This window comes from Martes martes (assembly GCF_963455335.1).
Source record: "Martes martes genome assembly, chromosome: 1".
Lineage (NCBI taxonomy): Eukaryota > Metazoa > Chordata > Mammalia > Carnivora > Mustelidae > Martes > Martes martes.
The window spans coordinates 213,705,388-213,730,042 of record NC_137888.1 but is presented as its reverse complement, the minus strand read 5'-3'; the positions used below and the strand labels follow the sequence as shown (position 1 = coordinate 213,730,042).

General features: G+C 61.0%; 1 protein-coding gene across 3 annotated transcripts in view; it reads right to left on the bottom strand.

Annotated features, from left to right (window-relative positions):
- The window catches only part of PTPRS (protein tyrosine phosphatase receptor type S), a 65,198-nt gene extending 40,847 nt beyond the window's left edge, over window positions 1–24,351 (bottom strand). For all 3 annotated transcript variants that reach the window (XM_080799401.1, XM_080799402.1, XM_080799403.1), the window contains exons 1-5: window positions 24,225–24,351; window positions 17,352–17,552; window positions 11,644–11,789; window positions 10,937–11,078; window positions 5,626–5,814 (exon numbers count right to left, since the gene is read on the bottom strand). In XM_080799401.1, the coding sequence (XP_080655527.1) occupies window positions 5,626–5,814; window positions 10,937–11,078; window positions 11,644–11,789; window positions 17,352–17,442 (568 nt within the window). In that variant the 5' untranslated portion in view covers window positions 17,443–17,552; window positions 24,225–24,351. The remainder of the gene's footprint in view (window positions 1–5,625; window positions 5,815–10,936; window positions 11,079–11,643; window positions 11,790–17,351; window positions 17,553–24,224) is intronic.
- Window positions 24,352–24,655: the final 304 nt, after the last annotated feature.

Here is a 24,655-nt window from a genome sequence, read left to right as displayed (position 1 = left end):
CAGAGAGAGGCAGATGAAAAAGATGAGTTAGCCTGGAAGCCCCGGCTGGGCTGCGGGTCCCCGGCTCGCCGCCCCACCGCCCCGCACTCCAGGCCTAGCCCAACACCAGCCTAAACGCGCTGCATTGCCCCGCCGAGCCCTCCGTTCTCGCTGGGAAACCAGGCGGAGCACGCAGCTGGTGTCTTAGAAATGACCGCCAGGTTTAACTGCGGAGCTGGAGAGGCACGTGTGCCCTCCAGGCAAAGGGGACTGAGTCGGCCTTCATAAGCCACAGCAGTCATCTGCGAGCCCCTGGGGCCTCTCTCTGGGGCGGCCACAAGAGACGTGCGCGTTCAGGAAGCTGGTGGTTGTCCCCCTGGTTTCAGCCGGTGCCCATGGGTAAATGGACACGGTGTGGGCTCCTCCAGTGTGTTTGGAACGACCGATCTCAAAGCCGGCCTTGCCCGTAAAGAGAGAAGAGGTCGCCTTTCTTCTGTAAGACTAACTGAAACTTCAGGTCTGGAATCCCTCTCACGTTAGCTAAGGTAAAGGATGCTGAGATGACACACATCAGGTGTGTTTGAAATCAAAAACTTGGACTAAAGCCTCCTGCCCCTGAAACGGATTGAAGAGGAACTTAAATTTCCCCCTGGATACCCCCAATGTCATCTAAGCAAGTCCGAATTCACCCACCTGCTCTAGACCCACGGGCCTGGATTCAGGATCCTGGTGCTGAGGAGTAGTCAAATGAACTTCCTCGAGAGTGTTTGCAACTACGGTCCTACGCCCAGGGCCACGGCACCCCCGGGTTAATGGGGGAAACTCTGCGAGTGTTTGAAATCAGCGATCTGAATGAAAACCTCTAATACCCACAAGCCAGGATCAAAGAATCCGTTGGTCGTGAGCGAATAAAACTTTAAAGAAGAGGCCAACTGCCTCAAGTATCCTTAAAGTCATGGGCCCAAATCAAAGGTCTTAATGCCTCTGAGTATATGAAATTAGGGCCGATTTCCCCCCTCTCTGTTTGAAACCACAGGCCCAGATCAAATAGGTTACTTCCCACGAACATATAAAAAGGAACGAACCTTCTCCAGACTGTATGAAGGCACGGGCCTTGAGCAAACATCGCAGTGCCCATGAGTAAATGAGAAGGAGGCTAACATTTCCCCAGGGATTTCTGAGACCACACGTCTGGAACAAATACTCATTTTCACAAGTAAATGAAGCTCACTGTACCTCCTTAAGGATGTTTAAAATCACAGACCTCAGAAAAGACTTGAACACCCACAAGTAAGTAAAAATGAGGAAAATGCTTCCACAAGTATGTTTGAAATCAAAGGCCTGGATCAAGGTTCTCATTTTCATAACCAAATAAAACGGAGTGACTGTCTCCATGGAGTCTGAATCCCAGGTATCAGAGTTCCCGGCACCAGGAGCCCGAAAATCCAGTCCACGCTCCCCAAGAAGTCCCCCTACCAGGCTATTCAAGGCTGTCCCACGGAAATGACGTGGACCCACAAAGGAAGATCCTGGATTAGTTTCTTCGGGGACTACGGAGGCAGGCTCTTCCCCCATTTCCCACACTTCTGCCTTTCCCCCAACCTCAAGGCTCTGAGGAGCAGCAGGCAGCCATTACTGTGGCGGCCCAGAGAGGGCCGGGAGCCTGCTCTAGGTCACACAGCATTCCATGGCGAAGCCAGGACGAGACACGGACTCTTCCCTAGGGCTCCCACCCAGGCTTCTTCCAGTCTATTTTTCAGCACTGGGGGGGCTGGCCTTTGAGACTGCCTGTCTCTGCTCCATCGGGCTGGACCCTCAGATCCGAAGGACCGGAAGACTGAGGCTGGAGAGAAACGAGGCCTGTGTACAGAGCAGCAGTCAGCGTCTGGCCCCCGGAGCTCTGGGGGGACATGGGAGGGACGGCAGGCCACCTGGCCTCAGGGCAGCCGTGGTCACACTCGGCCCCTCGGCCACACACAGCGACAGAGACACAGAACTGGACAGACACTGGGCAGGGTGGCAAGGGGGAAATACGTGGAAAGGGCCTGGGTGCAGCCCCCCCATGGAGCCTGGGGGGGCCGGGGGGGCAGCGAGAGAGAGCGTGAGTGGGCGGGAGGGTGAGGAGAGAGCCTCTTACCTCGGATCGGAGTGCTTTCTGTAAGGGAAGCAGAGAGAGTCAGGTGAATTTCAGAAGGCAGTCCTGGGGGGCCGGGGGGCCCCAGGGAGGCCAGGCTGGGCCACAGGCCAGGCCCGTCCACTCTGCCCCCAGGGGTGGGGGCCTGAGCCAGCCCTGAGGGCTCGTCAGTTGGGAGGACTTCCCACAGGAGGTGGCAGCCTCCCGGGGAAGGAGGGACTGAGTCCCGAAGGCCCTCGAGGCTGGTCTTAGGGCTGTCCCTACGACCCAGGGAGGTCTGTGGCCTGGCCTGGCCCAGTTGGCTGCCTTCCTTCTGGGCTGAGGGAGGGAGGTCACGGACCTCCCTTTCTTCTTTCCTTCTTGGAAGGGACAGGGAGCGAGGAAGGTCTCGGGAGTCTTGTTAGAGACAGGGGGAGAGGGGTTAGGGCCCCAGGGCTGGGCATTAATAAAGCAGAGGGAAGGCGTTACAGACAGGCCGAGTAAGAGGGACAGGGGAGAGCAGCGAGAGGGGAGCAAGGACGGAGCGAGGGCGGAGGGAGGGCCCTCCCATCTCCTAAACCTCCAAAAGGAAAAGAGGAAAGGGCGGTCTGCAGGTTAGCCTGGGCACTGGGGCAGGGGACGCCTCCAGACACACAAAGAAGGCGGTCCTGGCTTGGAGATCATAGCCCAGCTCATCTTCCTGGGAGAGACCCGGCCCCCTCTCTCTCCGCTGACGGACAGCTGAGAACCAGCCCAGAACTAGTGGAGCCCGGGGACCCTGAGGCCAGGGCGGAGTGAGAGAACACAGCTCCTTCCGCCCGGGGCAGGCAAACTGATGGGTGAACGGGTGCCCGGAGGGGTCAGCTAACTGTCCCACCTTGAGTCAGAGGCAGGGGTGGGCTGTGAACCCAGCCTCCCAGGCTTCTGTATGACCTCTTCCGGAATCCGCAACCCAACAACCCAACGAGACCCCTTTCTTCTCTTTACTTGGGAGGAAATGGGAATGGGCCTAAGGCGGCAATGACTAGGTCAGGCAGGAATCCAGAGGCCCCAGAACAGGACCTCCTAAGATGGCCAAACAGCCCGAGGCCACCGTACTGAGAAGAGAGGATATACCTCTTGGGTATTAAAGGTGGTTCTGCTGCCTAACCTGAGGAAGAGGAGAAGGAACTTTCATGGGCCAAGAGCAGTCACTCTCACTCTAGTAAGAATTAACCCAGCAGTCAGTTTCAGGGCATTCAGGCTGGATGTTGACAAAAGAGGAAGTGCCCCATGCCAGCCCAGCTGGAAAGTCCTCTCTCCCCCTCAGACCCAGCTACCAAACTTCTGTAAGTTCCCCATTTTCCAGCAGTGTCAAGGCTGGGGGACTGTTAGGTGCAAAACTTCACTAGCCCGAGGATTCCACTCATTTTTCCTTAGTCCCCATTCTGGGGTCTGACTGGCCTCTCGTGGCTTGTGTTTTTTCCTCTTTTCCCTTTGGGCTCTTCCCTCTGCAGCCCCCTGGTGCCTGACGGGGGAGGGCTGGGTGGCTGGTGGGGGAGGGGATCGTTAGTAAACATGCCACGTGGAGTGGGTCACCGTTACTGTCACAGTGGCTGTTAGTCTGGGGGGAGGGGGCAGGGGAGGAAGGGAACAAAGACGGGAACGTTAGTTGTTGACGTGGTGAACAAATGAGACTTACCAAAGGTTTCTGAACGTTTACAACAGAGGGACAAGAAAAGAGAACAGGATCGTTAATGGGCGCTGTGCAAAAGCCTGTATCCTCACCGGGACGGGGGCAGGGAGGGGAGGGGAGGGGAATCATCAGATTTTTTATGATCAATAAAGCAGCAGACGTTCGTTGAGCACCTAGTCTGTGCCAGGCATCTGGTCATGAGCCCCAGCGAGGAGGCGCATTTCATGGCCGCGAGACCCAGAGAAAGAGACCTGCTCTAGGACACAGCGGTTGCTGGCTCGGGTGCTGGGCCCCGGGGTCCGCGCTCTTCTCTTTACTGGGGGCCATGAGGGCAGAAGCCAGCAGGGTAACAACCGGATCCTCGGGCTGCCATCAGCCCACAGCTGAACCCCTCAAGCTGCAAGTATCCTCAGATAGATGGGAGGGGGGAAGGCTGGCTATCCCCCACGTCTCTCCAGGGAAGAAACCCTAGGCTTAACGTCTGCCCCTTCTCAGAGCTTGGGGAGAAGCGGAAAGCAGAGGATGGGCAGACAGACCCTCGGCAGATGCTGATGGGACCGGGCAATAAGTGAGGGTGTGAAGAACCACTGGGAGGCCTTCAGGCAGGGCTGGCTCCAGGGCGGGGGGCTGTCCTCGGAGGAAGGGTGGGGAGGAGAAAGCAAAGTGGTATACCCCAACATGTATAATCACAGCGGACGGAAACACCCAGGAGGGCAAGTGGGCATGTCCCTATCAGGTGTCTGCACACATGGGGACTGGGGGCACGGCTGGGAGGGACAGTAACGTGGGCGCGTGTGCAGGAGGGAGAAGGCGAACCCACAGGCAGGCGGCAGGGCCTGCGTCGGCTCTCTCGCGGGAAGGTCAGGCTGCCTGCACCGGGAGCCCAGACACAGACACGTGGACTCACCATGAAGCAGTGTGACAACTGACACAACACACACACAGCACTCCCCCCGCGAGACGGACAGACTCACAGATGGGGCATGCGGGCATTACACCGAGACACAACCGTGAAAGCACCCATCCCAAAGGTGACCAAGGCCTCGTGCTCTTCCGACCCGGCCGGGACCTGGACACACAAGCTGGACTGCCTGCCTGTGCCCTGTCACGTCCTTGCTTCAGTCTCAGAGACACTCTCTCCCTGCAGCTCTCTATGGCTCCCCACTACCTTACCTGTCTAAGGCCTCCCATCTCCTCTGGAGATTCTCACTGCATCAGCACTGGAAATTCTCTCTTGCCTTTGCCTTCGACATCTCTCCTCTCCTCTGGCCTGTCAGGGCCCCATTATATCCTCACTGGACAGGCCCACGGCTCAGGAGAGAAGACACTCTCCCTCTGCCACCTTCCATGCCTCCCCACTATCTTGCCTGTCTGTGCCCCATCACATGCCCAGTGGTTAGGCTCTGAAGATGGCCGTCCTCGCCACTCTCCACGGCCCCCCTCACCTCTGCCTCTCTGGACCACACTGTGTCCCCACTGCTGGGGCTTTCCGTCACTTGGAACATCTGTGCCTCATTAGGACTGCGCTGCTTGGGGACTGGAGACACTCTGCCCCTGTGGTGTCTGTAGCTGCCCATCACTGTGCATACTGGGGTCCGTTATCACCCCACTCAGGCACGGACACACTCCCCTCCTACCATCTGCTGTGGCTCCCCACTACCCCTGCCTGTCCATGCTCCATTATATCCCTGCTGGCTCAGCTCTGAAGACAACCTCCCCACCCTAATGCCCTCCCTGTGGCTACACGTCCCCTCTGCCTTTCGGTCTCCCGTTAGCCCCCAGGGCTTGGGCCCTGGAGACACTGCCCTCCCCCACCGCCCTCCGTGGCTCCCGCATCCTCCCAGACCCCTGCGCTCACCTGATCGCAGCTGCTTTATGCGCCCGTTGCTGGCACTGGGGTCCACAGGCAAGAAGTCCTTGAACCAGGTGATCTCGGGGTCAGGGTTGCCACTGGCAGCACAGAGCATGGTAGCCGTGCGCGTCCGCTCCACCACCTTCAGCTGGGGGCCCATGTCGATGTTGGGGAAACCAGGGGGCAGCTGGTCCTCTGAAGGTGGAGACGGGGGAAGAACAGGGCAGGGGGCTGGTTGCCACATGGCCGGCGCTGCCGGGGGCAGGGGACCCAAGTGCAGCCCCTGCCTCCACGGGGCAGCTTCTGTGCTTGCCACGTGGGGGATCCGTCCCACGGGAGGGAGTGCCAGGGGCGATGGGGGGGGCAGGGGGCAGGGTGCACGGGGCCAGACTGCAGCTTCTGGCTCGGGGCCACTCTGCCACCTAGGGGGTGACTGGAGAGGTCTGAGGTGGGGGGGATTCTGATGGTCACGTCTGGGGTGGGGCCCTAGAATGTTGCTCAACACCCCATCATGTCCAGGACACCCCCTACCCGAGAATGATCCAGCCCGTGTCAGCAGTGACACGGGAAAGACTTTCCCAGCGGGGAGGATGCTGGGTCCTTTAGAGCATCCAGAGCTAGTTTTAAAAACATCAACTCGGCGCCGGGAAGGGGGGGCGGGGCCGAGTCAGTGAAGAGTCCACCTCCTGATTTCGGCTCAAGTCATGATCTCAGGGCCGTGGGATCGAGCCCCTCATGGGGCTCTGCACTCAGTGGGGCGTCTGCTTGAGATTCTCGCTCCCCAGCTCCCTCTGCCCCTCACCCCGTTTTTAAAAAATAAGTAAATACAGATGTCCGTAAACGGAAGCCCACTACGCTTGGGCCGTACACCCTTCCGGTGTGGTCCTCACCTCCCGGGGGGACCCAGATCCTGGCCCACACTGCCCCGCTGGCCTCGGCAGCCCCATTCCGAGCCACCTTCACACTCTCTCCGTCCAGCCACACACACTTCAATGCTCCTCAGAGAAGTCAAGCTCCCTCCTGCGTCCCCCTCGACCTCCGTCTCTGCACCCAGGTGCCCTCAGGCTGGCTCACACAGCAGAGCCACACACCCTCCTGGACTCCAGCATATCTGAGGCCCAACTCTATCCTGCTGTGCCTGTGTCACCCCCACACCCCCACGGCCCAATGCAGGGCCTGGCATACAGTAGGTGCTCAATAAATGCATGAAACAGTTCCAGCTGCTGTTAACCCACCAGAGTCCCCGCGCCTCCAGGCCTCAGTGCCCCCAGGTGCTGGCCAGGGTCTGGCTTCCCTCCGTGGTAAAGGGGATAGGAGGGCCACCAGGAGGAGAAAGTGCCCCTGACGTCTGGTGCCCGCAGGAACGTGGTCACTGGCATGCCTGAGAACCTCACCAGACTCCGTGACCTAATTGAGCTGGCGTCACGCCAGGGAAGGGAAGCAACTCAGGGGGCCACCTGCTGCCCCACCCCCACTCTCCCCATCCAGCACCTGACTCCGGGTGCCTTTTGCTGTGATCCTGAATACCCCCAGGTCCACTGTGTCCCTGCCCTCCGCAATGGACAAAGGATTCCCCAGGGCCAGGGACGAGGCTCCTTGGTGCGAATTTAATCACCCACTCGCTCTATCACAGACCAAAAGGAGCCCCCCTCCCCCAGCAAATTCATACTGAAGCCTGAACCCCAGGACCTCATGGTCTTTAACGGGGTGATTAAATTACAATGAGGCCACTGGGGTGGGTCCTAATCCAATCTGACGGGTGTCCTTGCACAGAGGGGAGATGGGGACACAGACGTGCTGAGGGACGAGCAAATGAGGACAGGGGGAGAAGACGGCTGCCCGCATGCCTAGGAGAGATGCCCCAGGAGGGTCTGGCCCCGCCAACACCCCAGTCTCAGACTTCCAGCCCCCCAGGGCCAGGAGAGAATATGTCATTTAAGCTGCCAGATGGTTGGACTTGGCTACGGCAGCCCTGGCAAACCCATGTGGTTCCCACCCCTATCCTGATGGCCAAGTGACAGCAAAACTGATCATGGGTGGGGGCTGGTGAAACTGAAGGTGAACACGCAGGAACGCGGGGGGTACAAAGCCTACGAGGAGGGATGCCCCGTGGCCATCCTCCAGAGACCCCTGACCCCCAGCTCTGCATCTACGGTTTCCACGCGCCGTGCCCTAGAGGAGGAACGCAGAGTGGCTTGGAGCAGCGTGGGGCTGGCGACAACTTAACCAGCTATCAATGGGGACTCATTATCTACACGCTGGGCCACCCATGGGAGCCAAAACAAAGTCCAGACACACTGCTACGTGGACAGGTTCAGAGGGAAAGACGGTATAGATAAAGGGTCAAAAACTACTGTCCCGAGGCCAAACCCGGCCCTTGGCTTGTTTTTGTCAATAAAGTTTTACTGGCACACGGCCACGTCCCTGTATCCTCGTCACCTACAGCAGCTTTCTGGCTACAACGGCAGAGCTGAGAAGCTGGGACAGAGACTGGGCTGCAGAGTCAAAAATATTTCCTCCCTGGTGTTTTACAGAAAAAGCTGGCTGTCTTCTGGACCAGACGACGCTTATCCACGTGCAGGGAAATGATACACAGGGGTCCAGAAGGAGCAGGGGGCATGGTGGGTGCTCTGGGGCATGGGACTGGGGGACTGACAAAGAGGTGGGCGAGAGACCACCATGCAAGAGAGATTGGAACTCCGGACACACCGTCGTGGGGGAGGGAGACAGGAGGCCAAGACAGGGCAGGGGAGAGGCTGGTGGGGGCACCACCATCCCCTTCCTCCGGTGGGACAAGAGAGCTTTGGTCCGGGATGCATGCAGGCCAACAGCCCCAGTCCCAAGTCCTGAACACTGTGTACCAAGCACTCTACAGGTAAGTTGCCGTGCCCTCCTCCAAGATGGGACCTATTTCACAGAGGGGGAAACTGAGGCTCAGACAGACACACAGCTGCTCCAGCTCATACACCCAGGTCTGGCTAAGCCCAGAGGAAGCTGGGACAGACCAGCTTAGGCACCCCCCCCGCCCCCAATCCCAGGACTGGACCTACTCCAGTCTGAGGAAGAGGGACTGGACCCTGTCCCAGGTGGGTCGGACCCTGTCCCAGGGGGGTCAGGCCCTGTTTGTCCTTCTGGGCCTGAGGCCTGAAGCCCAGAGGTGGTTCTGACTGGCTACCCGTGATGTCACTGGAGGTTAGGGCCAAACCAACCGGGCCTGGCTTCTTGGCACTCCAGGCCTGCATGTGTGCGCCTGCTCACCCGAGAACGCAGCCACGCCCCACGAGAGCTCACACGTGAGCACTTACCCTGCGTGCCTGAGGGCCCCTGGGGCCCCACCACTGCGCGCGCGTGGGTGGCAGCCAGTGGGGGGTGGGGGTGGGGGCTGGGTACCGAGAGCTCCTAATTAAACAAAAATGTTCATCGCGTACCACATTGTGCCCGATTCCTCGGAGTTTAATTAAAACAACAGCAAGGGAAGCGTGAGCAGGGTCCACAATCAGAGGGCGGGGGAGGGAGGCAGGGAGAGCTGGGCCCAGAGCTGGGCCAACGGTAGGGAGAGCCCTGGGACTCAGGGCGCCGGGAGGGGGTGGGGGGGGGGCTCGGGAGGACAGGCGCTCCTGGGTCAAAGGCCCCGGGCTGGGCATCCGGCCCAAGCACCATGTCCTCCAGGCGGCCAGAGAACAGAGCAAAGCCAAGGAGGCCTTGATAGGGGCGGGGGTGGGGGGGGGGTTGCAGGGAGCACAGACGGCTCTTTCCCAGACTCCCAGCCACTGGGCGGTTAATAGATTCACAGCATGTCCTTTTAACTCTCTGAGCGCTCACAATGGAGGCTGGCACGGGGCAGCGGGAGGCAGGCTGTTCTGTCTGTGCCCGGGAAAGGTCAGGGAAAGCCTGTCTGCTGGGAAGAGGCAAGGCGGGGCGGGCCAGGCCTGGGGCGAGCTAGCTCCCCGCGCCTCTCCTCCCGGCAGCCGGACAGGCTCCAGGACCCATGCGGTGGAAACTATGGGGCCTCTTGTTAAACAGCCTGGAGGCGCAGAGTGCTCCGAGGAAGGGCCCCCCCGCGCAGGCTGCACCCCAGGTCCAAGACCAAGTGCCCCGGGGGCCAAGGTTCCGCCCCCCCGGGCTGTGTTGCCCTGGAGAAGCTTTAGAATGCCAGCCCGGGCGCCCCAGAAGGGCTGGTGGCAGTTGCCCCACTAAACTTGGGAGTATGGATGGTGACGCTGGGGGAGCTGGAGTCAGCCGAGAGCTGGGTCCGGGGGGGGGGGGTGTGGGGGTGTGGAAAGCCTCTCCCGCACATGCGCCACCTCCCTGGACCACGTGGTGCCCCTTCGCAGTGAGTCTCATTATTCCCCACCTGGGAGGTGAGGGAGGTGAGGGGCTGCAGCTCCCAGGGGCTTATGAACTTGCCCAGGGTCACAAAGCCACAGAGCAGGCAGGAGGGAGCAGCGGTGGGGAGGGGGGGAGGGGGAAGGGAGGGGGCTGTGGCGAGGCTGTCTGAAGGGTGCTATTTTACAAGGAGAACTCGATTTCCTGGTGCGCCGCCACCCCTCCGCCCCCCCCACCCCCCCGCAAAGCGAGGCTAGCCAGCGGCCCAGCAGTGTTCCCGAATGATCTGTGTGAATGCATGGGAGGTGGTGGGCAGCTGTCTGTGCCTGTCCGACATCTATTCCTCCTTTGTCCCTTTGGCGGACCCGCCCCTTGCTGACCCTGTCTGTGTGGGCTGACACACCCCTGACTCCAGGAAGGACTCTGCCAATGGGGGTATTTGTTCTCTGGCCGCAGTAACTGGCTCAGGGATGGCTATCTAACCCAGCTTAGGCAAGGAGCCATCGTCCCAGACCACCTGGTCCTCTCTTTCGGGTAAGGGCCTGGGAGCCTGGAGCTACTGGGGTCATCCCACTGAGGACACAGTCACTATGGAAGAAAACAAACCCAGAGGCAGAGAGACGGTGAGACCTAAGAACATTGCATGAGTTCCTGGATCTAGCCGAACCTGAAGCTGCTGCCTCCACGGGCAGTCTCATTGCACAGATCAATGAATTTTCTTTCTTACATGAATCAGTTTGAGGTGGATCAGTCTCTTGTAATCAGAGCAGCATGATTAAGATGATAAATAGGAATGACACTAGTCCCGCAACACCGCTCTTTCCTGTAAAAGCTCAATAAATCCCCACTGGCAGGCTCTGGGCCACACTGGCGTAACAGGCCGGGGAAGCGAGATCAAGGTCCCCCAAGGAGAAAATCCAAAGCAACATTTTCAATGATTCAAAAGCCCGGGGCCTGGTTCCTCCCCCACCCATCTGAAGTAGCCCAGTACCTCGGAGGACAGTGAGCTTGGCGTGGACCGTGACCTCCCCGACGGAGTTCTGGGCCACGCACTCGTACACGTTCTCATCCCGGGGTGTCCGTAGCGGCTGGATCCTCAGCACGGCCCCCGCGCTCTGGTCAAACTCGATTGTCTGCCACGGGCAGGGGAGAGAGAACAAGGTGAGGCTGGGGTCCCCGGGGAGGCGGGCAGAGGAGCTGGGGGCTGGACCGTCCATGCGGACAGGCATCCGTGCAAACCAGAACCCGGGCCCGGGTCTATGCAAGCAGAAGGGCCTGTGTGTATGTGGGTATGTGAGGAGCACAGGCCGGTATGTGTGACAGGCGTGGCGAGGCATGTTGGCTACAGAAGCGTGTGCATCTGATTGCGTGTGTGTTACGGGGTGCTGCGTGAGGCTCCGTGTGCGAGATGGGAAGAGAGGGTGTAGCCTTGCTCAAGGCCACACAGTACACGGCAGGCAAAGGAAGCCAGCCTGGCCGGGCCCTCACGAAGCAGGCAGAAGGGGGGCCTGGCTGGGAAGGGGTGAGAGCAGCCGGAGGCCACAGAGGGTGGCTGCCCAGCCTGGCCGCTCGTGTTACATCTGGGAGATGCTTCTGGGACATCTGTGGCTGAGCGCAGCTGAGCGTGGCTGAGCCGCTGGGGCCCCATCTTGGGAGAGGCTGCTGGCCCCAGACTGTCTCTCCTCACCCCTGACTCACCTCAAAGCGCTGGGAATTGACCTTCTTGCCTTTCTTGTTCCAGGTCACCCGTGGCTTGGGGTCGCCCGTGGCCTGACACACGAACGAGGCCACACCCCCTGATACACCAATCTGGTCCTTGGGTTCTTTGATGAACCTGGGGGGCTCTGAAGACAAAGCAGGAGGACGAAAGGTCTGGTGGGCCCAGGCATGAGCCCAGGAGCCCATGGGGCCATGCAAATCCGCCCTCCCTCCTCACGCCCACCCCAGAGACCAGAGCCATCACGCTCACATTTACTTCCAATCTCACGTGGGCCACAGAGGATGGTGGAAGGGGAGCCCTCCCCCAAGACTCCGGGGTCCTCAGATCTAGCACCTAGAAGCCCCCCGTGGTGTGCCCAGCCAACCCTGGAGGATCCCTGGCCCGGAAAAGACTTGCAAGGAGATAATCCCCTGGTGGGACATATGGGGAAACTGAGGCATCAAACAGGGAAGCAGGGGATGACCAAGGGGTGTGAGGTCACAGCCCGCACCGGAACCCAGGGCTCCAGCCTCTTAATCCGTGGGAGGCATCTAGACACAAGGGGCCCCGCACTAGAAGCAGCAGCTCAGAAAGGCTGATCCGGTCCCGAGGCACAAGATGCTGACAACCAGGAGAGCAAGCGCTTACTGAGCACCTAGTGTATGCCGTGGTGTAGTTCAGTTACAGGTGACCTCTGAGGACGCCCAGCAAAGCCTTTGCTTGGACACACACAGCCACCACTGGCCCAGCGGGGATTTGAACCCGGCTGGCTCCGCAGGCCACATTCCTGGCCCCTTGGGGAGATCCGATGTACGAAGTCTCTCCCGGAGAGTCTCCAGTGGGGCCTGCGGGGTCTTTAACCGCCAGCAGCCTCCACGCTGCGCGCGCGTGGCCAGATCACCGCGTCCTGTGAAAGCACTTCCCGCCGCACTCTCGGTTCCGACTCTGCACGGGAACCCCGGGACGGCCCAAGGCAATCCCGGCTCACCACGCGCTGTTGGGATCGCTACAGCGGAGCGCGGGAAGGGAATTCAGGGAACTCCTGAGGGTTTTCGAGCGACAGATTCAAGGGCTGCGGCGGGTTGGCGAGGCCCTCCGGGAAGCCACTTCGCCATCCGACAAAAGGGGACGGACTACGTGTCCTCGGGGCTGCCCCGAAGTGGGACGCGGGGCAGCAGCACCAAGGGATGAGGGGGATTCTCCTAACTCCTAGGGCAGGAACTGCAAGATCTCGGCACTTCAAGACGGAACAGCGAGGGGCAGAGCATGCAGCGGATGTTACTCTTTGCGCGAAAAGAAAACTCAGAGGGTGGGCAGAGAACCTGGGGGGGGGGGTGGGAGTGCGCGCGTGAAGGCCATGAGCACACGTGAAGGCCGCCCCAGGAGAGAAACCAGGTGGCTAGACACCGGGACGGGGAGAGGGGCTTCCTGCTTGGTACCTTTTTGAGATTTACAGCTGTTTAAAGATAAACGGAAATTATTTCTTCAAATCACTCTTTGAACAAAACGGGGTGCCTATCCCGGCGGCCTTTCTTGAGGCTGCGCTCCCACGGATGCGACCGCGCGCAGCTTTCCTTCTAAAATCCACAGGCCCCCCTGCGCGAAGCCATGTGCGGCCTCAGTCAGCTCCTCGGGACCCCTGCGAAGCCGAGGTGGTTAACCACGCGCGGACTCCGGGTGGCGAAGCTTGCGTGAAGCCACCCCGCCCAGGGGGACAGCGCCCGCATTTGGACCTGGGTCTTTCCGTCCACAGGTGCGAGCCTTGGGTTCCCATCGCCTCCAGGGCTCGAGCCTGATCGGGATGTTTTGCTGAGCCCTGGGCTCTGCCTGCCCTGGTGGCCCCTCCTCCAAGCCTCAGGAATGGCGACTGGGGCCCTGCGTGTCCCCAGCCGAAGTCATGGAGGAAAGTCACTGTGGCCGGGCCAGGAATCTTACTTGGGGGAAATCCTCTCTTGGGAGCCCCTGGAAGGAACTGGAAGGAAGGGCTGAAGTGAGCTCCAGGAGGCATCCAGCTGCCTGTTTATGACTCCGAGCTGGGACACACCCCCAGCAGCCTGCGGTGGGGGGGGGGGGGCAACAGCAGGGAGACCCCGCCGTTCCTTCTCCACCGGAGTCCCTCCTCCCTTCATCTGGCAGCTTCTACCTCAGCTAGGCCAGCACCTCCTCCGGGGAGCCTTCTCAGATTACCACAGGCTGGGTCAGGAGCTCTTCCGCCCCCCACCGCTGCCTGGACTTCCCCCATCACAGGCTTGGGAGTGGTGTGCCAAAATCGCTTGTTATCCCGGGTGGGCATGGGGTCCCCGGGATGCCACCACACCTCTCTGGTGACCCGTGACGGCCACTGAACACCGGACCCTGTGTAACAGCCCACTCGCTCCCGAGATCCCCCCTCTCAGCCCATCTCCAGGTGGCTCTGGGGTCACAAAGAGCCTAGAAGAGCTCTTTGTCCGCTCACTGCACCCTGATTAGAAAATTTCCTATAGACGCTTGGATCCTCTCCTTTGAATGAACCCACCCCTCCTCTTTTTGGCAAAGGGGCCCTGACACAAGACAGATGCCCTGGGGTATGGCAGCTACTTGTGGGGTCCTGGGCCAGGTGGCACTCAGCGCTGTTCTTGTACCCGGGACACAGAGAAGCAAAACTGGGGGTCAGGGAGGATGAGAGACGTGAGCAGGGTCACTCAGCTCGTGGTGGACGGGGGCTGGGATTCCACCGGGGGCCTAAACCAGGGACCTACCCCAGCAAGGGAACGTTTGATAAATAGGGCTGTGGGTCCTCATCCCTGAGAGCATACCCCAGGTGTCTCCCTGTCTTTGCTCAGAGCGGTGACACCCCCAGCATAGAGGCTGGGAGAGAGCCCGAACTCTGTTTTTCCACTCCGGACTCTAGAGAGGAGAATCCAAGGCCGGCGCGGGAGACCCACCCGCCTGTCCCCTCCAACCCTGCCTGGGCCAGCCCCACGGCATCCTGGGAAGGTCCCACGGGACCTGAGGCCCTTTCTAGAGCAGCAGTCGCTCCTCTTGGCACTGGCTGCTGGTTTCAGCTGCCCACGTGGGCTCTCTGTGGCCTGATGGCCCCCACCCTCCGTGGCTCCCCAGGGGCCCGAGCCATTCCCTGAAGCTGGCTGCGCAAATCACGGTAGGTCCCAGAGGACGGAGCTCCTGTGACACAGACCCGCCCCTGGAGGCAAGATGCCTCGGCCTTGGAGAGGCGGACCTGGGCTTGAGTGTAGGGCAGTACAGGACACCTAAAGTAACACAGTAACAATTCCTGGGCTGAGGGGACACCCACTGGGCCTGCTTCAGATGCACAGCAGGTGCTAATATCCTGGGTCACCTCCCTCTCACTGCTCGCCTGAACCAGCGTCTTCACCTCGCCCTGCTCCCCCAGCTCAGGCCCTCAACCCCCGGCAATACCATGGACAACCCACAACTGACAATGCTCCTCACAACGACCACCAGAGGGCGCCGGTGAGCAGGCAAATCTCTGTTCTACCCTCCTCTGCCTACTGCCCCTCTAGGGCTCCCACCTCTGGGGGATAGAAGCCCAAGCCTCCTCTGAAGCCCCCCGAGGCCCTGCAAGACCTGCTCTGGCCCCTCCCTACCCCTCACTCCTCCCTCTCTCCCCCTCATCCTTTCTGCTCCAGCCACATGGGCCCCTTGGCTGTTCTTCCAACACCCTGGGTCCTGCCCCAGGCCCTTTGCACATACTGCTCTCTCTGCTTGGGAGTTTCCCCCACATACGCATAGGGTGCACTTCTGAGCTCCTTTAGGTCTCTGCTCAGAGGCCACCTCACTGAGACCTTCACTCATGTTCTCCCGTGCCGTTAAGATGCAGCCCCCAACCCTCACCTCACACCCACATCCCCAGCATGTCCACCATCCAACACACTTAGTGCTTCTCCCTCACGAGATTATGAGCTCTGTAAAGGGGTGGGATGTCTGTTTTATCCCCAGTAGCTAAACCAGTGCCCGGCACACAGTAGGTGCTTATTAAAGACACACTGAATGAAAGAGACCACGAGTCGCCATGGTCACACAACAGAGCCAGGATTTAAACCCAGGCCAGGGCAGTCTCCAAATCCCGCAGCCTCCCTCAACCACAATGGGCTTCCGGCTCGGGCAGCCTCAGTTTCTCCAAGGCCGGTAATTATCCCTGGAGCAAGCATCAAAGGAGTAAACTTATTATTTATTCAACCAGGGTAAGTCAAACCAGCGATTTTCACCCGGGGCGGTGGAGGTGGTGGGGGAGGGTGAGACATTGCCTACAGACGTCTGTGGTTGTGGTCGTCAGGACTGGGGGTGTTCCTGGAACGGAATGGGTGGGGTCAGGAATGCTGCTTGACACCCCCCCCCAACAGTGCATGGGATGCCTCAACCCAGGGAACGATCTGACCCTGCCTTAAATGAGTGAACAAAATGCTAAAATGCTTGTGGTCTTCGACCTGCTGTTCCCACCGTGGGGAACAGAGCCCAGGAACGCACAGGCCCCACAAAGTGACCAGACAGATCCCAGCCCAGCTGCGGCTTGTGGCTACTTCCTGGCTGTCATGAAACCTCGCCATGGCTCAATTTCCCCATCTGTACAATGGGAACGATGAGAACAGTATTCATCCCATCAGGCTGATCTGAATGTGTTAGGCATCCACTAAAAAAACAACATGAAAACAGGGAAAGGCACATATCGCTGAGGCAAGTGTGCATGTCTCTGGTGTTCTTGTCCAGGGGCCATAATTATTGCGCTCGTGGGAGCACGGGATTGTGGGCCTACTACATACCAGGCAGCATTCTCATGTGTCCTTGCCACGGGAATGCTGAGGTGTGGATCTGTTATGAGTCTCATTCAGTCAAGGTGGAAATGGCAGCTGAGAGAGTTTGAGTCACTGGCCCAAGGTCACACAGCAGGTTGATGGCAGAGTCAGGATTCAAACCCAGACTAACTACAGATGCCACTTTCTTTCCTGCTGGCCTGACCTTGTGTGTCCCCATGGGCCTGAGTGACACCACCTCTAGGCCCCCTGTGGTAAGTTCGGTCCTGGTGTCAGGACCAGGATGAGGGAAAGGACCCTCATCCTTTCCAGGCTACATCCAGAAACAAAGCCTTGCCCACCCCAAACTACACCAAGCCCCTTCTTCACCTCCAGGCCTTTCTGTGGGCTACCACCTTCTCCAGTAATGCCCTTTCTGCCAGCAAACTCCTACACAGCCACAAAGCCCCAGCTCCAATGCCCTCTTTCCCAAGAAGCCGCTCCTGGCTCCACCTGGGAAGGTTTGGTTGCCTGTGTATCTGCCACCCAGGGGCCTGGTGTTTCTACGTGGGGCAAGGGAAGGTGAACCCTGTGGCTTCAAGTAAGTCCCTCTGAGCCTCAGTTTCTCTCACTGCAAAATGGGGAAGGGAATGGAACATCCGGCTAGAGGGAGGTGAAAGAGGTCAAGTCTATACTTGGCAATGCCCGTGGTACAGAGCTAGTGCCGGGGAAATGGCCATCATCATTGTCATTACCATTACTGCTTTTAATACCATCATTACTATTGGCCTCTGAGCCTCCCAGGACCAGCGCCCAGTAGGCACTTTGCTCAGCCTCCTTCGTGGGGCACACAGGTGCTGTGTGGCCACACCTGGGGCCCCGGGGAGGAGGTGGGGACACATCACTCACATGCGCAGACACGAACTCGGATGCCCACACGTCCCACGCCAGACTCTTACCTTCCGCTGCGCAGCCTCCGACCAGCAGGACCACGAGGAGGCCCACGGGACCAACCACAGATGCCACGCCGGGGCCCCAGGCAGGCGCCATGCTTGGTAGCCACCTGCAGCCTCTGGCCTCCGCCCTAGAGGGGGACGGCCCCCCCCCCGGTCCCTCACAAAGAGGCCTCGAGCCGAGCCGAGCGTCAGACGGGGCAGCGTCTGCAGAGACAACGAAGGCACAGTGAGAGGGGAAGAGGAGAAGCAATCTGGGGGGCCTTCATGGAGGCAGCAGCGGGAGGACCACAGAGGGACAGAGGGGAGGGACAGGGTTGGGGGGAAAGGGTTGCAGGACAACGAGGGGGGTTCGCAGGGCGATGATGGGGCAGAAGGAAAGGGCTGAACCCTTGCTGAAGCTCTGTGTCCCCCACATCCCTGCGCTGAGTCCCACCCTCCCTGGGACAGTGCTAGGAGCCTGGGCCTTCAGGAGGGGATTCGGCTACAAGGGTGGGGCCCTCGGGAATGGGCGCAGCGACTTGTGAAAGAGACGCCATGGGGCTCCCTTACCCCCTCTGCCTCACGAACACAGGGCGACAAGAGGGCCGGCTGGGAACCAGGGAGCGGCCCTCACCAGACCCCAGTTCTGCGGGCACCTTGATCTTGGACTCCTACCTCCAGCCCTGAGAGACAGCCACGTCTACTCTCGGGATGCCACCCGGCCTATGGTATTTTGGTCAGCAGCCCCAGTGGACGGAGACAGCCCCCAGCCACCCACTGACGGCTGACTGCAGGTAAGCCTCCGCTCTGAAGGAGCTGGGACCTCAGACCCCCACCGAGCGCCCAACCAGGACTGGGCACCAGCTCCGGGGTCCTGAGTACCTGCTGCCGCCCTCCCGGGCTGGGCCTCTGGAAGGACGAGGCTCCAGCGACCGCTGCCGGCTGTCTCTGCACCCCACCTCGGCCCCTGATCGGCCCACGGACGGATCTGCCCCCGACACACCTGTCAGGCCCTGCCCCCTGCCCTGTTCTAAAGCCTCTGTGGCTCCCGCTGCCCCCAGAGGAAGCCACTCCTGCTGATCTCACTTCCTCCTCTCCTGGAGGGGTAGCCGGGCAGCCTGAGCTCAGTCCTGCCCGCCGGCCTCTGCCCCTGCTGGGCCTTCTGCCGGGACTGCTGTCCCCCCACCACCTGTGATGGCTCTCAGTTGTCACTTCCTCCGGTAGCGCTCCCGCCCCCCACCCCCGCGCCCCAGTCCACATCCCACAGCCTCAGTCATGAGTAAGGCCATCATCCTCCCCACTTTAGCCCAGTTTGCAAATGACATGCGAATGTTAATCACTCTGAGTCTGTTTCTCCCACCAGCATCTAAACTCTTCTAGGATAGAAGACTCCCTCCTCACCAGGGCCAAAGCCCCTCCCCGGTCTCCACTGTGGCCAGAGCCGGGCAGAGACACGGCCTCCACGGCCCGGTCAGCCCCACGCCCATCCCAGGCCATGCCCCAGGCGGGCCCCGGCCACGACCACAGGGACGGGTGCCATATAATGATGGGGCAGCCCCTGTGATTCTGACTCCCAAAATACCCAGCTGCGGTCACCTCGCCCAGCCCCAGAGAGGCCCCAGGAGGAGGCTGGGCTGCTGGCGGCCTGGTCATGGCTCAGAGATGGGGGTGGGGAAGCCGGGATGGGAGAGGGAGGGTTGGAGCAGGGGAGGGACTCAACCTGCACATAGTCAGACCACAAGCACAGGCAGATCAGAGAACACGTGGGTCCACGCAGAGGCCACAGGTAAACAGCATGACCAGATACATGCACAGGGTCACGGTCAGGCAGATGACACACACACGGTCGGGCTATAGGCAAACAGAACCACGGAGGCCAATCAGAGGTCTGTGGTGCGCAGACGCGTAACCAGGACTCACGGACCTCAGACTCAGATGTGTGCACGCAGCCAGGCCACGGGGACCATGGCCGTGGGGGCGGCACAGAGCCAGGCCACGGAAATGGGCCGTGGAGGCAGCACGCCTCGCTTGTGTGAGCCAGACCGTAACTACAGGGGCTCAAGCCAGACCCCTTGTCTAAGGACAACAGCACACAAGTTGCAATCCTGGACACACTTAGACGTAACCAGCTGGGAACCAGGCAGGTGGAAAAGAGAAGCCTAGGGCACAGCCCCTTCACCCCATCAGCCGTGCCCCAAGAGGAAGGTGGAGGCCCCAGATGGGGAAAAGAGCCCACAGGCCGTTGGCGCCAGGGAGACCACGGCAGCTGGCCTCACCCACAGACACACATCTAGTGGGGGCACATCGGAGCAGGGAGCTTTGGCCCAGACCACTTGGGTCAGCCGGGCCGGTCCTCAGAGGGCCTCGGGGGAAACTGAGGCCACACAGAAAGCCCGCAGCCCAGAGGGGCTCACACTTGGGAGCGCTGGGCCCACCAGGGACCCCCAAGAGGGGGACCTCCTGCTCGACTTCAGCGTCCTCCCACAGAATGCAGGCCTGGGAAGGGGCCACCTGCACAGAGGTGACCTCCTGCTCCAGCCACAGACGCCTCCCCTGCTCCCTTCACCCCAAGAAAGCCGGGGCAGCCGCCTTCAGAACAGAGCGGCCCCTAATTACCCCGGGGCTCAGAGCCCCCGCCTCGCAGGGCCCACGCCTTCTGGATGTCTGGGCAGGATGGGGCTGATCCGGGCGTGGGCTTCTCCAAATCTGCCACGCCAGCCTGCCGCAGGAGGGGGGCCCTGCGCTGGGGGCTGCCAGGGCCTGGACCATCCCACGGGAATGGGGGCAAGAGGTGGGGGCAGACTGGAGGAGGAGAGGATCATGCACCGCAAGGGAGAGAAAAAGTGCCGAGGTCTCTCAGGACCCTGTCCTCCCCAAGGGACTGGCCATGCTGGAGGCAGCCCCCCCCCCCGCCGCCCCGGCCCACCCCATCATCCTGTCCCTCCCTCTCCCTGGAGGACTCTGGGTGGGGTCTCCCACCAGGGGCCAGGGAGGAATATAAGCAAGCGGTCTCAGCTCTGCCCGGATCTGTCCCATTTCCCACCCCTTCTTCCACCGTTGTTGCCGTCGGGACCAATGCAGCCATCGCCTACGGTTGCCCCCACGATCTGTCCTCCCCCTGAAGCCAGAAGGTACCTGAGTCAGGTCCCGCCCTCCTCTGCCCACAGCCCTCCAGGGCTCCCACCTCCCTGGGGTAAAAGCCCAAGTCCTCCCCTGACCCCCTAGACCCTGCACGATCTTCCCCATTCCCTCCCTGCCCTCCCCTCTCTCCCTCTGCTCCAGCCACACAACCCTCACTCTTCCTGCCCCAGGGCCTTTGCACATGCTATGCCCTCTGCCCAGGTTTGATATTATTTAGCTGGGAACAAAAGGGTGAATGGGAACAGGGAGGGTGTCCCCACACAAGGAGCAGCAAGAAGAAGGGCAAGAAGCAGAACCCAGAGACCCTAGGAGAGAGATCAGGGCAGAGGTAGATACAGGCTGGACCCACAGGGCGTCCAGGAGCCCCTGGCAGCTCTGGGCTGGGAGGGACATGGCTGGGTTGGCCCTGGCCAAGCCCCCTCCCTGCCCCCACTTGCAGCAAAGCAGCCTGGGCCACCACCCCTGCCACTGGCAAGAAAAGGAAACTGAGGCAGGTGCCTTGGGGCCACATGATGCGTCAATCCCTCAGTTCCTAGACGATGGTGTGGCCGCTAACAAGGGAGCAGTCCCCTGTGGGAATCGCAGAGAATAATCTGGATGGCAAATGAGTCTGGGCTTCGGGGAGGGTGGAAAATGGCCTGTGGGCCTGGAACTGAGGGCCAGGGAGGGACCCCGCCCCTGCCCACTGCCTGGCCACCGCTGACCCAGCTTCCTCTGGGGCCCGTGCAGAACTATCTGTCTGCTCTTGGCAGCCGGCCGGAGGCAGGTGCTCCCTTTCACAGACAGCAACACTGAGGCTCAAAGAAGAGCCCCAGGCCCCGACTGGGTGGGACCCTGGGCCCAGAGCCCACATTTCATCCCAAGACCGTGTCCTTCCCCGGCCTCTGTGTGACCTCAGCCAAGTGGACGATCCTTTCTGGGCCCAGTACAGACTGCTGGGCAGCCTCTGGGGCCTTGGAGGCCTTGATAACAGGGGGTGGAAAGATACCCATGCTCGCAGGTCGCCAGGGCGTGGGTCACGAGATCCTGGAGCCAGCCTTGTGTACCCACGCGGAGCAGGGAGCATAAAGGGGCAATTATGACCCAGGACAGGGCGGCAAATAGGCTCTGTGTCATCCGCACGAGATGCTGTCTCCTGAGGCTCGAGGACACCCCAGTGCTTCTCCCTGCCCCCACCTCAGGGTCTGTCCTATCCGGGGGGGGGTGGGTACCCAGGGGTTCCTGTGCACAACCCAACCCTCAGTGGGCTTGCACGGCCCCAGGCCAGGGAAGGTACGACGGGCAACCCTGGCAGTGGGGCATGGCGGGGAGCACCCCCAACCCCTATCCTGTGTGACCCACCCCCCAACCTGCACTCCCTCCCTTCTGAGCCTACAGACTGGCCTGCTGCCTGGAATGGCTTTTCCAAGGCAGACCCTCAAGGGCAGGACCCGGGCTCCCAGCGTTCCTAGATCACTGTGTCCCCAAAATGTCCAAGAGGGTCTGACCTCCAGCTCTGTGGTCACTGGTGGGCTCCAAGTGGCTCCAGCCAAGCCCCTCTCCCTCTCGGGGCCTCAGTGTCCCCTCCCCCGCCCCCCAACCAGGAAAAGGGCTCAGGGTGGGGCCGGGCGGGGCCAGCCCTGCCAACCTTCCGAGAATGGGCTAACACCAGCCAAGGGATCCGCCTTTAATTAACCATAGATTTGGATCGGGTGCTGTCCCCAAGGGTCGCCGCAGCCAGGAAGGTGTGGATGAGGAAGGAACCAGGCCCAGTCCCAGAGGGAGGAAACGGTAATGCCAGCCGGGTGCCCCTGCCACATGCTAAGCCCTCTTCTATGCTCCCCACGAGTCCTTCCACTAGACAGATGAGGACTTAAGCTCAGAGAGGGGTAGCCGCCCGGTGAGGGGCAGGCAGCGTGGGGAGATGGGGCTGGGCTGAGATCCGAGGCCAGAGACCAGCTCTCAGTCAACCTCCCAGGTGCCTGGGCCACCAGGCTTGCCCCTGGCCCTGTGTCTACCCGCCAGCTCCTTACAGAAGCCCAAGAGGCTAAGATCTGCACCTGCCTGCCCCACTCATACCCACCAGGGCTCCCAGCTCCTGGGCCCTGAAGGATGTGACCTGGGCCCACCCGCTGCCTCTTTCCATAGGTTCTTGTGGTTCCCAAGATGCACTGGGCTGCTTCTGGCCTCTGGGCCTTTCTTCTTCTTCTTCTTCTTTTTCTTCTTCTTCTTCTTCTTCTTTTTTTTTTTTTAAGATTTTATGTATTTATTTGACAGACAGAGATCACAAGTAGGCAGAGAGGCAGGCAGAGAGAGAGGGGAAGCACGCTCCCCGCCAAGCAGAAAGCCCGATGCAGGGCTCGATCCCAGGAATCTGGGATCATGACCTGAGCCAAAGGCAGAGGCTATAACCCACGGAGCCACCCAGGCGCCCCTTCTGGGCCTTTCTTAACATGGGTGCCCAGACCAGGTACATCCTTCCCCCGCTGGCCCACCTGTGGATTCCTCCTCCAACACTCGGCGACAGATCTCCCCACCCTAGACTGAATCTTGACCCTTCCTGACCCCATCTCGGGACCCTTCCTTCACCCAGCCCTGACCTGCCAGTCCGGGGCTGGGAGTGGCTGTGTGACTCTGTCCCTCCTCTGCTCTCAAACATTCCGTAGCTCCCACCAACATCGTTAAAATCCAGATTCCTAACTTCAGCCTTCGGAACTGCTGACCCCACCAGGGTGCAGCGCCAGCGCCTGTGTGCCCTGTGGGTGCCCCCACTCACGGCCCTCGGGCTCACAAAGGGGTGAGAACACGCTATCCCTTCTACCCAGAACTCCCTTCCTCCTTCCCCACCAAACTTCAGCCTTCACACTCCTCCTCAGGTCTCCGTTGAGCTGTTCTCCTACCCCCACACCCCGTGTGTCTCCCATCATAGGCCTGTCATCCTCCAAGATGGTAGCTTCCTCCCCATCCCGGGAACGTGGCAAGGCCCCTACGTACAGCAGGCACCGACCATGCCCCGCCTCACTTGACACTTTACCCACATCATTCTGGGGGTCACATTTATTGCAGAGAGGGAAACTGAGGCCAGAGGGAGACACCACGAGCCGGGGAGGCCAGCAAGGGCACGACCTCCAGCTGGGACTTACATATGCTCTGAGGGTCTGCTGGAGCCTTTACGGGATGGAGATGAGGATCAGGACCGAGCAGGGGCACTTGGGTGGCTGGGACCCCTTGCTGGGAAGCCCCAGGAAAACCCTCTGTGTTGTTGCGGGAGACTCTGAGAAGGAATCCTGGGAAGCAGGACTCTGGAGGCAGCAACAGGGGGTGCTCAGGTATGGGTCTGGTGGGCAATGATGGGGGACAGAGGCGTGGAGCTTAAGGACAGGAACAGGAAGTGGAAAGGGGGTAGCTGAAGCCCCCTATCAGAGCGCCCCTGGGTTGGCAGAAGACTGCCCGGAGCCTGGCTCCGCCCCCGGGAGGTGGGGGAGGAGGACGGGCTGGGGGCCAGGCGGGGGAGGGGACCCCGCGGAGCATAACGGTCCGGAGTTTTCCTAAGTTCCAGCCACCGACCCGAATGGGGTGCGGGAGGCGGGGGCGGGGACGCCAGGCAGAAGCGGGCTGGAGCTGTCCCTGGAGGGTGGCTGGACTGGCCCGAGAGGAGCGCGGGTGGGGGAGAACGCAGGGGTCCCCCCTCCACGGGGGCCTGGAGGGGGGCAAGGAGGGGGTCAAAACCCAGCGTACACCGGGCCTCGGGGCAGAAGGGGTTCCGGGCGCACTCACCCCGCGGATCTCGGCTTGGAGATCGGGCCCGGGCCCCTCAGGCCGGGCCCGCTGCTGCCCGTCCCTCGGTCCGCCTGGAGCGCGGCGCGCAGCGAGGACTCGGGAGAGGCCAAGGCCCAGCGAGCTCGGCCTGGGGGCGGGACCGGAGGCGGGGCCTACGGGCGGGGCAGCCAGGGGGCGGGCCCGGGGAGGGGGCTCCGGAGCGGGGCGGGGCGCTGGCCGGAAGTGGGGCGGAGGGGCGTCAGACCAGTGGGGAGCTCCATCGGGGTACTGGAAGCCCACATGGGGGTCCAGTAGGGGGAGGCCTCCAAGGGGGTGGCTGTGTTCCCCCAATGTGCACACACATGGGGGGTGCCCCAAGAGGCAGAGCCCGAGACTCCCCCCTTTGTAAGCCTGATCCCAGAGGGAGCCCCCACCCCACTCTCCTTTCT